At 63.7% G+C, this 12,682-nt stretch overlaps 4 protein-coding genes across 4 annotated transcripts; 3 read left to right on the forward strand and 1 right to left on the reverse strand.

Moving 5' to 3' along the window:
- Positions 1 to 1,896: 1,896 nt before the first annotated feature.
- Positions 1,897 to 3,414, forward strand: VTJ83DRAFT_5623 (uncharacterized protein; the record flags this gene model as incomplete). Its single annotated transcript, XM_071012244.1, has 2 exons — positions 1,897 to 2,700; positions 2,899 to 3,414. The coding sequence occupies 2 exons, from the start codon at positions 1,897 to 1,899 to the stop codon at positions 3,412 to 3,414; spliced, it is 1,320 nt and encodes a 439-aa protein (XP_070864998.1).
- Positions 3,415 to 4,090: 676 nt separating this feature from the next.
- VTJ83DRAFT_5624 (uncharacterized protein) lies at positions 4,091 to 5,931 on the reverse strand (the record flags this gene model as incomplete). Its single annotated transcript, XM_071012245.1, has 2 exons — positions 4,091 to 5,298; positions 5,367 to 5,931. The coding sequence occupies 2 exons, from the start codon at positions 5,929 to 5,931 to the stop codon at positions 4,091 to 4,093; spliced, it is 1,773 nt and encodes a 590-aa protein (XP_070864999.1).
- A 532-nt stretch (positions 5,932 to 6,463) lies between these two features.
- On the forward strand, positions 6,464 to 7,495 carry VTJ83DRAFT_5625 (uncharacterized protein; the record flags this gene model as incomplete). The annotated part of the gene is made up of 1 exon (XM_071012246.1): positions 6,464 to 7,495. The coding sequence occupies one exon, from the start codon at positions 6,464 to 6,466 to the stop codon at positions 7,493 to 7,495; it is 1,032 nt and encodes a 343-aa protein (XP_070865000.1).
- Positions 7,496 to 8,517: 1,022 nt separating this feature from the next.
- Positions 8,518 to 12,382, forward strand: VTJ83DRAFT_5626 (uncharacterized protein; the record flags this gene model as incomplete). Its single annotated transcript, XM_071012247.1, has 3 exons — positions 8,518 to 8,950; positions 9,053 to 9,261; positions 9,347 to 12,382. 3 exons carry the CDS (start codon positions 8,518 to 8,520, stop codon positions 12,380 to 12,382), a joined length of 3,678 nt encoding a protein of 1,225 aa, XP_070865001.1.
- Between the last annotated feature and the right edge of the window lie 300 nt (positions 12,383 to 12,682).

Raw genomic sequence — 12,682 nt, forward strand, 5'->3', positions numbered from 1 at the left:
ATTTGTTCAATGCTATGCGATGGCTGCAGCGGGTGGACCTGTCTCTTGCAGTTTCAAATATCGCTCGCTCCGAGTCCATGTCCCCGGAACGCCCCTGTCCGATCCTTCCACCCCTATTTTCACGCCCGATACAATGAAAAAAAAAAAAAAAAAAACGATCGATCCAGCCAGCCGGGTTATGGGTTGACTCTCCGGCAGAGATTGGTTGGGGTGTGTGTATCGGAAGGCCCATGTTTCTCCGCCCTCGTATTACCATGGCTTTGGAGAAGCACCTCAGGCAGATGGAATTCCGGGATCCGGGCCCTTTACAAAAACACGCCTACGGTAGGCGCCTTGCCTTCTTGCAGCGGGGTCCCGTGTTGTTTTCCAACCCTGCTGCGCCCGAGCCGGTGTGATATCCCCCCTTCAAGAGAGTCTGTCTGACACAGTGTCGCACCGTGCCTGGTTGACCTGCGCCCCCCCCCCCCCCGACGACCCGGGCCGTGGGCTCATCAACCTGGAAGGCTTCCCTTCTGCCCATGTGGGTCTCAGCCCCGACCACTTTCCCTTTCCGACCAGATACTGGGAAATGGCCGCATGCTATTGGCTGATAAGATCAGCAAGGCTATGTTGGGATGTTGAAGGGGTTCCGCTTTTTTTTTCTCATTCGCTGCCCTTTTTTGATTCCAATGCATTTCATCCTTCTGCTCGAGACGGGTGCGGGGTGCCATTGACCAGGTTGATGGTGTGGTGGTTCATTGGTGGGATATCTTTTCCTTTTGTTTTTCGCTGGCCTAGAGGTTGCGAGCAAAGGTAGGCTGGCGCGCTTTACGCGCTTCTGAAATGCTCGGCTTCGTTTTTTTTCGCGGCTTTTGTGCGTGGGAGGATTCTGGCGGGGCTAGGTTGGCGCGCTCACCGCCGGTCCGCGGGTTGGGCTTGTTTGTCGTGTTTATTGTTGGCTGCTTTTTCGACATGTCCTCCGTCCGACAACGACGCGGGATTCCTTGATGTCGGCACACCAAGGTACCTTACCTGGCCCTGACGCGCGGGGTTCATCCCGATTTGTCGCGAGACCTCGGGGTGAGTCAAAACCGAACGGCCCGGAGGAACCACCATGGAACGTCTTGGATCGAAGAGGCGGTCCCCGTCCACGCAGATGATCTTCCAGAGATGGCATGCGAAACACAATCTGCGCGCAAGAGGCCAGCGGGATCAACCGCCAAAACTCCTTCAAGCTCCTGTCAAACGCACCCCGTTCCTCGAATCGTCCGTAAGCCGCAGCCCCAGCCCCGAGTCCCTTACCGACCCCGACAGGTCTCTCCGTCGGAAGCTGCCCCGGTGCGGCGCGGACCGTGTTCCTGTGACGGTCTGTCGGGTGGCCCTTGTCCCTTGCTGGGTTTCCATTTGCCGCGCCACGCTGCGCGCGCAGGCTGCAGACCGTGGTGACAATGGTGCAGTCCCTTCCAGGGTCATGCAGCCGGATCCGGGCTGGCGGGGAACGTGCGCATCAACCCGCGATTCGTCGCCAGGGCTACGTACCATGGGCTCGTTCCCGCCCGCCCGCTGGAAGGGCGTAGAAATGACACCCTCTGGAGGCCGGGGCCTGGGTCATGTCAGCGGGAACAGCCTCGTGGGAAGCGAAAGTCGGTATCGGATGGAGCCCGTGTCCCTACACGGGTCAATTTGTGCAGGCTTTTATTTTGATTTTTTTTTTCCCTTTTCTTGACGCGGACATGTCTTGTTTTCGCAGAAGCTTTCCGAGCGCCACTGGGAGGGTGTGGGGATAAATGTTCGTTGTTATATACTGCTCCCTCGTCTCCTATGCCGTTATAACATCTTCTTCGTCAGAGGAACAAGCCAGTTAGCGTTTCTTCACGTAGACCCTCCCTTCCTCTCACAAGACCCTTCGACTTTGCCATGGCCGCATCACCAGACCTCGAAAAGTCGTCCCGCCGCAGCAGCAGCAGCCCGCCCTCCCAAACCGACCTCTCGACATCCGCACCCCCCTTAACCGACAAGCCCGACGAACCCTCGCCAACAAGGCCGCCCAGCGAGCCTCCCTCGGATGAGGACGACTTCGTCCCGCCCGACGGCGGCCTCGCCGCCTGGTCCCAAGTCCTCGCCGGCATCCTCGTCAACATGATGGTCTGGGGCCTGTCCACCACCTTTGGCGTCTTCCAGCTCTACTACCGCGACACCCTGCGCCTCCCCGAGTCCCAGATCGCCTGGATCGGCTCCCTGCAGGTCTTCCTCGCCTTCGCGCTGTGCACGCCCTCCGGCCGCCTGGCCGACGCGGGCTACGTCCGGTCGACCGTCGCCGCCGGAGGGGCGCTGGTCATGGCGGGGACGCTCGCGACGAGCTTCTGCCGCGGGGAGTACGTCAAGATCCTCCTCGCGCAGGGGCTCTGCACGGGCCTGGGGCTGGGGGTGCTCTTCATGCCGCCGCTGGCCGTGATCAACTCGTACTTTGCGACCAAGCGGGCGCTGGCGCTGTCCATCTCGGCCATGGGGACCGGGCTGGGGAGCCTGGTCTTCCCGGCGACGATCCAGTATCTGATCCCGACGGTCGGGTTTGACTGGGCGGTGAGGGTGGCGGCGCTCGAGGTGCTGGTCTTGACCGTGCTGGCGGTGGGATTGCTCAGGCCGAGGCTCAGGCCGAGGAAGTCGGGCCCGCTGGTCGAGTGGGATGCCTTCAAGGAGCTGCCGTACTCGCTGTACTCGGTGGGTGCGTTCTTGTGGTTTTGGGGGCTGTATTTTGGCTTCTTTTTTGTGAGTCGCTCTCCCCTCCCCTCCCCCTTATCTCCCCGTTCCCGTACCTCTCTCCCATTCTTGAGCCCCCCCGGCCCCAAGAGACCTGCAAGGCAAAGCGATTAACAAACTCCCTTCCCCCCCCCCCCCCCCCCTCTCTCTCTCCCTCAGATCAATGCCTACGCCCGCAACGTCATCCGTTTCACCACGACCGACTCGGTCCAGCTCCTCCTCATCACCAACGGCATGAGCATCCCCGTCAGGCCCATCGCCGGCTACCTCGCCGACCGGCACGCGGGCGTGCTCAACCTGTACGCCCTTCACACCGTCATCCTCGGCGTCATCACGTACGCCTGGTCGGGGGTCACCACGCGGGCGGGCATGTACGCCTTCTCGGTCTTCCTCGGCCTTGCCAACGGCGCCGCCCAGGGCCTCTTTCCCGGCTCCCTGGCCCGCCTGACCAAAGACCCGCGCAAGCTGGGCACGCGCTTCGGCATGGTGTGCACCATCTCCGGGTTCGCGTCGCTCGCGGGCCCGCCGACGGCGGGGGCCATCATCGATGCCTCCGGAGGGGGCCAGTACCTGTGGGCGCAGGTGTGGGCCGGCACGGTGATTGTGCTGGCGGGGTTCATGTTCGCGTGGACGAGGTTCGCGGTGACGGGGTGGAGGTTGTGGGTGAAGATCTAATCGACCTTGGACATGTCTTTTCTTTTCGAATTTTTGTTTCCTTTTTCCTTTTTTTTTTTCTTTGCAGGGGATGAAAAATGATGAATGGTTGCCCAAAGACCGCGGCAACAGTCTGAGACATGGGTCCAGGGGGGGTTGAGGATAGAAACCGGTGTTAGACATGTCATGTCTCTTCGGATGGGTTTTGGGTCAGGCGAATTGGAAAACGTCCTCTGAAGTCGGCTTACATGTCTACCTATCATGTATACAAGAGAATATGAACTGGATGGAACTACCACATCCTAGTGTACAGCCTTGCAGGAAACAGAAACAAAAAAGAGGAATTGGACTGCCGGTCCCAGCGTAATCTCTCCAACGAGTGTACGTTGGTTACAACCCATGCATGCGTACAAGAAATATCGCCGACAACCTACAAAAGAAACCATCCCAAGCCTCATCAAGGGTATCTACTGCGTAGCTAAACTCCACTACACTTTTGATGCCCGTCTATGCTGTTTTTTGTGTAGCCTTTATATTCCCTCCCCCCCCCTCCCCCCCTCCCCATGCAGACGCCTTCCGTGTTCCGTGATACGATGATACTCATGCGCCTCTTGCCCCATCCGACGCTTGTCAACAAGGCTGGGCCCAAGCATGGCCTGAACGGTCCGCCTTTCGCTCCAGCGGCTTGGTCATCTCCCTAGTCCGTAGGAATCTCCAGCTCCTTCGGATCCACCACCCAGTCCTCCTCCTCGCCCCACGCCGGGGCAAGCGAGAAGGCGCCCTGGATCTTGCCCATGCCGTAGGCATGTCCGGCCTTTTGGGCGGCATCACCGGGCTTGACATCGCCGTCCTCGATCAGCACGGCCGTGCGCAAGAAGCTGACAGGAATGCCCAGTCCGAGATCCAGCTTCTGCCCGCCCCAGCTGAGCTCAACCTTGCCCGACTTGCGCACCACCAGGTTGCCGAGGAAGCCTCCTTCTTTGATGTCGCCGTCGTCTTCGTCGTCGCCGTCTTCATCATCGTGCTCTTGGTTGGCGGGCGCGTCCTGCGCCTTGGCCTTCTCCTTCCCCTTGCCCTTGGCGCCCGATTCCTGCGTGAGGTCGATGTTGACGGGCGGCTGGTTCAGCATGACCACGTCGTCGTCGGGCTCGGGCTTGACCGCGGCCGCGCTCTCGGGCGGTACGGCGTAGAGCGGCGGCAGGACGGCGGGGAACTGGAAGAGGAACATGTGGCCCTCGAGCGCGGCGTTGTGCGCGTTGCCGTCTTGGGCGGAGGCGGCGTCGTCGCCCTGGATCGTGAAGAGGTTGAGCATATGCTGGAGGTCCTCTTCCAGGATCTGGGCCGTGATGTCTTCGGGCGCGGCGGCCTTCTTTTTGGGCTTCGCCTCGGATACCGGCGCCTTTTTCTTGAGCTCCGGGGAATCGGGAGCCCCGAGGCCCACGGCCGGTTCCTGGTCGGCGCCGGCGCCGGCTCCCGCTTCTTCCGCCTTGATCTGGCGCGGTTTCGCAATCTCCCACACCCCCTCATCCTTGGCCAGCCCCTCGGTCTCTTCGGCCCCCGGACCGCCCACAAACAGGCCGTCGTCGGACGACGTCTCGTCGGCGCCGGCCGTCTCTTGTGCTTGGATCTCGGCCGCCGTTGTCATGGTCACGCCCTGTTCCTTGTGCTCGATGCGGCGGATGCCCATGGGCATGATCGACTTCTTCTTCTTGGTCGACGTGATGGAGGCGTTTTCGTCTTCGTCGGAGACCTCGACATAGTTGTAGAGCTTGTCGGCGTCGATGCGGCTGTCCACAATGATGCTCGAAAGACCCTTGCCGTCGCCTTCCGTCTTGACGTAGCCGGAGCCCGAGCCCGAGCTCGAGGCGACCGCGTAGCCGCCGCCCGGACGGCTTCCCGGCCCAGCTGCCAGAACCGTTGGTTAGCACGTCGATCGACCCGATACCCACGGATACGCCACCCGTCATGCTTACAGCCAACGCCCGCCGCCAAGGGCCCGGCAGCCGCGGTTGTCCGCAAGCTGCCGCCGCGCATAAAGGCACCCCGCCCCCGACCGCGCCCGCGGCCTTGACCGCGCTGCAGCCGTGCGAGGCGCCTGGCTTCCTCCGCGTTCCGTTGCTCCTGGATCTTCAATTGTTCTTCGGCAAGGCGGGCGCGCTCCAGCTCGCTGCGGCGAACGCCCTTGGGCTTGAACTTGGTGGCTGTCGAGCCGCGGGCGGAGGACGTCGGCGCCGGCGTCGCGCCGGCCGCGGACGGCGTGGGAGCTGAGGAAGAGGAGGCCGGCGCGCTGGCGGCCGGTTCAGACGCCGTCATCACGGGGACGGGCGCGGGCCCGGGCGGCGCAGCGCCGGCCGCCTCGGTGGTCGCTGGCGTCGCCGAATCCGCGCCGGAGGCTTCTTGCTCTTGCACGACATCGACATCCATTTCGGTCGGCTCGGCGGAGGCGGAAGCGGAGGCGGCGGCCGAGGCCCCGCGGGCTGTGCCACCCCGGCCCCGCCCGCGACCCCGTCCTCGTGTGGTGGTGGCTTTTGGAGGCATCGGAGAGCGTCTGTGTGCGGTTCGAGGCAGCTAGGCAGGTGGCTGTTGGGTACAATGAGGGTATGACGCGGCGCGGGCGGCCGGGGACCAGAAGAAAGGCTCAAAAGTTGTAAAGTTGTATCGGCGTCGCAGTTTGGTCGACTGCCCCACCAACGCTTTCGCGCGCTGCAGGGGTCCCGCCCCACATTGCGCGATGCGGGGCACCGATAACATGTACTTATCACGACTAGTTAGTAACTACCTCTATACCTACATACTTACTACAACGAGTCGAGCAGAGGGCCGATAAGAACCCTGCAGACAGGATCGAGTGTCTGCGGGTGGAGCCAAGGGTTGAGCGTGAGAGGGAGGATCGCAGCCAGCCAACCCTGAATTCTCCCCTGGTCTCTCTCTCACACTACCCAGGTGCATATTCACTCACTCACCCTGACTCCCCTTGGGGATCCCAGCATGAGGTGACACTTCCAGGCCGGCCGTCCGTCCGTCCGTCCGTCCGTCCGTCCGTCCGTCCGTCCGTCCGTCCGTCCGTTCAATGACCTCGCCATTCCCCAAATCCTCGTCCGTCGGCGGGGAGGGGCTCATCGTGGCCGCCCTCCTCCCGCAGGGCCACTCCGGGCTCGAGGCCATGACCTTTCAGTACCCGCTCAAGCTCATCACGGCGATGCGGCCCCCCGACACCCGGAGCGCCCTCGTCTTCTTGCTCACCTACGGCGGCGGGCTCGTCGGCGGCGACCGCGTCAGCCTGTCCATCGAGGTCCGCCCCGGCGCCCGCCTGAGCCTGGCCACCCAGGGCCACACCAAGATCTTCAAGTCTCCGGGCCCGGATGTCATCACGCGGCAGCTCCTGCGCGTCGACGTGGCCGCCGGCGGCGCCCTCTGCCTCTTGCCGGACCCGGTCCAGCCGTTTGCGGAGAGCGTCTACGAGCAAGTCCAGGTCTTTCGCATGGCGAGGGGCGCGTCGCTGTGCTTGCTGGACTGGGTCACCCAAGGCCGGCGCGCGTTCGGGGAGGACTGGAGCTTTGTTCGGTGGGCGGGGCGGAACGAGGTGTGGCTGGCCGACGGGCCGGGCGAGAACAAGACGGGCAGCCAGGGCGGCCCCGGGGTGGTGGGGACGGGGGACCGGCTTCTGGTTCGAGACTCGCTCGTCCTCGACAGCCGCCGGGCGCACCCTCAGCTTCCCTCGCTGAGGGAGACGATGCACGGGGTGGCCGTCACGGGCACCCTCGTGCTGCGGGGCTCGCTGGTCAAGGCCCTGGCCGACTTCTTCCTCGCCGAGTTTGCGGCGCTCCCGCGGCTAGGCGCGCGCGACTGGCGGAGCGAGAGCGAGGCGAAGCGGAAGCAGCAGGAGGCGCAGACGCCGAGGGAGCGGTGGCGTGCCGAGAGGCTGCGCATGGAACAGGAGAACCGGGTGCTGTGGTCGGCGGCGAGCGTCCGGGGGTGTGTCGTCGTCAAGTTTGCGGCGCCCGAGCTGGAGGCCGGGCGCCGCTGGATCGGGTCGATGCTGGCCGAGGAGGGGAGCATTGCGCGGCACTTTGGCGAGCAGGCGCTGCTGTGCGTGAGGTGAGGGGAGGATCGATCTCCGCCAAGCCCCTCCCATCCACAGAAAACGACCAGCTGGAGCACCGGAAGAAGATGCATCCTGCGCCGAGCTGGGCACCCTGGGATAGGTATCTCGGGTGGGGGGGGGGGAGAGGAGGAGGAGGAGGAGGAGGAGGAGGAGGACGGCGACGACGACGACTTCTTCCTATGAGACATGATGTATAGATGTGTATATAAATATTCTTTATTATGTTTCTTTTTCTCTTTCCTCCAACTCAAGGCCATACTATCCTACGTACGCTGTTCTCAATATGCCTTTTTCTTCGTCTTGTAGGTACCGACGTCGTAGGTGCATTGGGTAAAGTAGCTACCACCAGCAGCCCGTTTGCCTTTGGCAATGCCTGGGATGGTGATACCTTGACTGCTCTGTCCATGGAACGCTTGCAGGCGTTGAGGTGAATTGTTCCCCTGTTTCTGGCCACAACAACAAGAACAATGTAATAATAAAGTAAAAAGTCAAGACGCATAAAAGTATAGAAGAAATCAAACCGAGGGTACAAACGGTCAGAGCCATCATACTTACTCAGTATTTGCTACTGACCTACCTGACCTACGAGACGTGCTTCTTCCGGCACCTCTGCTGTGACGGGAGGTGCGTATTAGTTACGATTTCGTTATTAGTGGACTGACGGTAACTGTAAGTTCGGGTCCAACCAGGGTTTTCTGCCGGGAGTGGGGGTGGGGCTACCTCCCCCGTCCGTTCCAGGTGGTAACCCCAACCCCGTACATCCTCCGTAACGTTATTTGGCAGCGTAACGTACCGTAACCGCTCCATCCCAGGCACTAATACAATCTGGCGATTCTTGAGACGATCCAACTCTTTGCTCCGACGCGTCAAATCGCATCTCCAGAAAAACGACAAAACCGACGTCCCCCCCCCCCCCCCCCCCCCCTCCACAACACAACGCCCCCCTCGTCTTCCAACCTACTCTCCCCCCTTCGCACCCCCCTAAATGTGATCCCGTCGTCTGCCCCGCAAAGCCACCTATGGATACAGACAATCAACCCGCGAGCTCGCCCGCGCCCTCGTCGGCGCGTCGCTCCGGACGCGTCACGAAACCGCCCGCCCGCTACGTCGACGATGCGCCCCAGGCCACCAAGCGCAAGAGAGCCGCCGATGGCGATGATCCACGCGCCGACGACCAAGAGCACGATGAGCCCGACGATGCGAGCGAGCCAGACAACGACAGCGACGATGCCGCCGACGACGCCGACGACTCGGACGTCGAGGAGCCCCGCCGCGCCTCCAAGAAGAAGCCGTCCTCGCAGTCGGCCAAGCCCAGGAAACCCGCCGCGAAGAAGCCAAAGACGAACGGCACGGCGCCCGACGGCGACCAGGTCCATACCGCCCAGCTCCCCAGCCGCCCAAAAAAGACGGCCCGCATAGCCCTCGCCCACGGCGAGGCGTCCGGGTTGTACGGTACGTGGCCGCCTCCCTGCAGGACCATCTTGCTTGCCTGCTGGCCGCCCCTCCCCCCCCCCCCCCCCCCCTCCAAGCGCTGACGATCGTCCTGCCCTGCAGCCGACATCTTCGCCTCCGGAGACTCGTTGGAAAAGGTGGCCACCGATTGGTACCACAGGTACCGCGCCGACGACACGGCCGCCGTCACCGACCTTGTGAACTGCATCCTGTTGGCCGCCGGGTGCGACCAGCAGGTGACGCAGGACGACATTCGAGATCCCGAAAACTGCTCCAACCGCCTGGCCGACCTCCAAAACGTCTACACCGAGGTGCGTTGCGTTGCGTCGCGTTGCGTTGCGTGCGGGCGGGCCATCCCGTGCTGCTGGCTGCTGGCTAACCCGTACGGCTTTGCAGGAGGGCATCACCGACTACCCGCTCATCTCCAGGGGCAGGACGACCCGATCCTTCCGCGAGCTGCTCGTCGGCTTCTTCCGGTCTCTGGTGGCGGTGCTCCACGACAGCGACGTTCTCTACAAGGACAGCGCCCTGATGGAAAACATCGCGCGGTGGGTGGCGTCCATGTCGTCGTCCACCCTCCGCCCGTTCCGCCACACGGCGACCACGGTCGCCCTCGCCATGGAGGTGGCCCTGGTCGAGGTGGCCAAGAAGCTCGACGACCGCGTCGCCAAGACGAGCCAGCAGCTCGACGCCGAGAAGGCGCGCAAGGGCAAAAACAAGGAGCGGCTCGCGGCCATCCAAAAGAACCTCAAGGAGGCGGAGCAGAACCGCCAGATCTGCCAGGAGCACATCGCCGACTTTTTCGAGACCGTCTTTGTCCATCGGTACCGCGACATCGACCCCAAGATCCGCACCGAGTGCGTCGAGGCCCTCGGCACCTGGATCTGGCTGCTGCCCACCTTCTTCATGGAGCCCGAGTACCTCCGCTACCTCGGCTGGATGCTGTCCGACATTGCCCCCGCGACCCGCCACGAGGTGCTGAAGCAGCTCGCCCGCATCCTGAAGCGCGACGCCGAGAAGCTGGGCCACTTCATCGACCGCTTCCGCCCGCGCCTCGTCGAGATGGCCACCCGCGACGCCGACGTCGGCGTGCGCGTCGCCGCCATCGCCGTCATCCAGATCCTCAAGGAGTCGGGCATGCTCGAGCCCGACGAGATTGACGAGATCGGCATGCTCATCTTCGACGCCGAGCTGCGCGTGCGGAGGGCCGTCGTCGACTTCTTTGCCGGCTGCGTCAACGACCTGATCGAGACCAAGATCGAAGAGATCGGCGGCGCCGACGCCATGGACGAGGTGTTTGGCGACGACAGCGACGTCGACGGCGACTACTTCTCCCCGCGGCGCGACTGGATCAGCATCAAGTGCCTCGGCGAGCTGCTGGCGGCGTACGACGCCCGCATCGAGGCCGAGTCCCCGACGCTGCCGGTCGCCCGCCTGGACGTCGCCGTCGATTCGGTCGGCGCCGCGCCCGCCGAGACGCGCCTCTCCCTGACCGCCCAGGTGCTGTACGAGAAGATCAACGAGCTCCGCAACTGGGAGCTCCTGTCGGGCTATCTCCTGTACGACCACACCACGAGCACCAAGGCCAAGTCCAAGTCGTCCTCGGGCAAGCGCGGCTCGGGCGGCGCCGCGCTCAAGAGCGCCATCGCGCCCGAAGGTCGGGAGGAGGCGGTGCTCCTCGAGGTCCTCGAGGCCGCGGTGCGGCTGAGCTTGGCATCCGCCTCGGAAAGCGACAGGGCCAAGCGGAAGCATCGCCCGGACGGCGCGGACGGGGTCGAGGATTCGGCGGCGCACCTGGCCACCATCATCCCTCGGCTGCTCAACAAGTACGGCGCGGACGCCGGCACGGCCGTCACCGTCCTGCGGCTGGAGCACTCGCTGCCTCTGGACATCTTCCAGCAGCTCCGCCAGGACGCGACCACCTACGGCCGCCTCCTGGACGAGGTCTGCACCCAGTTCGACCGGCACGTCGACAGGGGCGTCGTGCAGGAGGCCACGCGGGCGCTTCTGCACGGCCGCAAGCACGACGAGCTGGAGGAGATGACCAACAACAAGATCGCCGAGCTCCGCGAGACGGTCGTCAACGCGCTCCGCCACTTCGACAAGACGTACGAGCTCGGCGACCGCGGGAACATGGATGTCGACTCCGTCACCCAGCTGGGCAACATCCTGCTCAAGCTCAGCAAGCTTGCCGGCATCGTCAGCTGCGTCGACGCGTTCGACGCCGAGGGCCAGACGGACGACTCCATCTCTCCCGTCATCGAGCTGCTCGTCCGCATCGTTCACCGCGGCAAGCTGGAGCAGGTTGACGAGGCGCTCGACGACCTCGAGGACGAAGCCGTCTCGTACGCCATCCAGGCCGCCAGCTACTACTTCATGTGGCAGATGCGCTCGCTGCTCAGCCTCGTGCAGGCCTCGGCCGCCATCTCGGCCGCCGCCGTCTCGCGCCTGGCCTCCCGCCGCAAGGCCTTGGTCGCCAACCTCGTCTGGACCCTCTCGTCGCGCGGCACCAACGACGACCTCCGCGTGTTTGCCACCGGCGCCCTGTGCGACCTCCACGTCGCCTTTGCTTCCCTCCGCGAAGGCGTCAAGCACCAGCCCGGCGCCAGCTACCCGCACCTCGAACCCCTCTACGAGCCCATCCAGCCCAACCTCACGGGAGAGCTCATCGAGATCTACAACGCCGCCGAGCGCGCCTACGCCCGCGTCATCAAGCGCGCGCTCAAGGAGCCCTCCTCCCACGGCGCCCAGCACCCGCAAGACAACCAGGACGAGGCCGCCGAGCCCCTGTCGGACGACGACGAGGTCGAGGTCGACGACGAAGACGAGGAAGAGGCCGCCGCCGACGCGGCGCTGACCCCGCTCGAGCGCACCCGCAAGCAGCTCAAGCTGGAGCGCGTCATGTGCGAGCTGGCGGGCAAGATGGTCCTGGCGATCCTCGCGGGGATGCTCGACCGGCCGGGCCAGCCGCACGCGGGCAAGCTGCGCCGGCGGCTGCTCCGGAACCAGAGCCGGCTGGGCAACAACCTCAAGGAGACGCTGGCGTACCTGGACGAGGGCAAGCTGCGGGAACGGCTGGCGCAGCACGTCGAGGAGGAGGCCGTCGCCGCTTCCGCGAGGGGCGGGGAGAAGGCCAGGCCCAAGCCCAAGAACGGCAAGGGAGGAGCGTCGGCGCCGGCGCCGGCGCCGGCTTCGACGAGGGCCGGAAAGCCGGGCCTCGGGTCGAAGAAGACGCCTCTTAGCGCCGAGAGGGCGGTGAGCGATGACGAAGAGGATGAGCTGTCGGAGCTGTCGGATGCGGAAGAGCGGGGACAAGGGTCAGAAGATGAAGAAGGGGGAGGGGGTGATGGTGGTGGTGGTGGCGGCGGCGGCGGCGGCGGCGGTCATGGTGGAGATGAGGAGGAGGAAGAGGGTGATGATGATGAAACCTGATGTGGAGGGTGGGGAGGATGAAATGGATGGGGGAGTTTGCGTGTTTGTCTCCTTTTTTTTTTGTCTTCTGGGCGCTGTATTACTGGGACAGACAGTGGAGGGAGGGAGTCTTGGACCATCGATTCTTTGCCTCTGCTCGTATGATATTACGGTACTTTTTTTTTTTTTCCCCTTGGTTTTGCACCTCGCTGGATTCCCCTTCTCGTCTTGTGCTCGGCTGTCTCGGTAGCGTCATGTATGTGGATCAAAGAGGGATGGATGCGTTTGGACGAGTTGCAATATCTCTCCTTTGCAAGCCTG

The sequence above is a fragment of the Remersonia thermophila genome, chromosome 5 (genome assembly GCF_042764415.1).
Source record: "Remersonia thermophila strain ATCC 22073 chromosome 5, whole genome shotgun sequence".
NCBI lineage: Eukaryota > Fungi > Ascomycota > Sordariomycetes > Sordariales > Chaetomiaceae > Remersonia > Remersonia thermophila.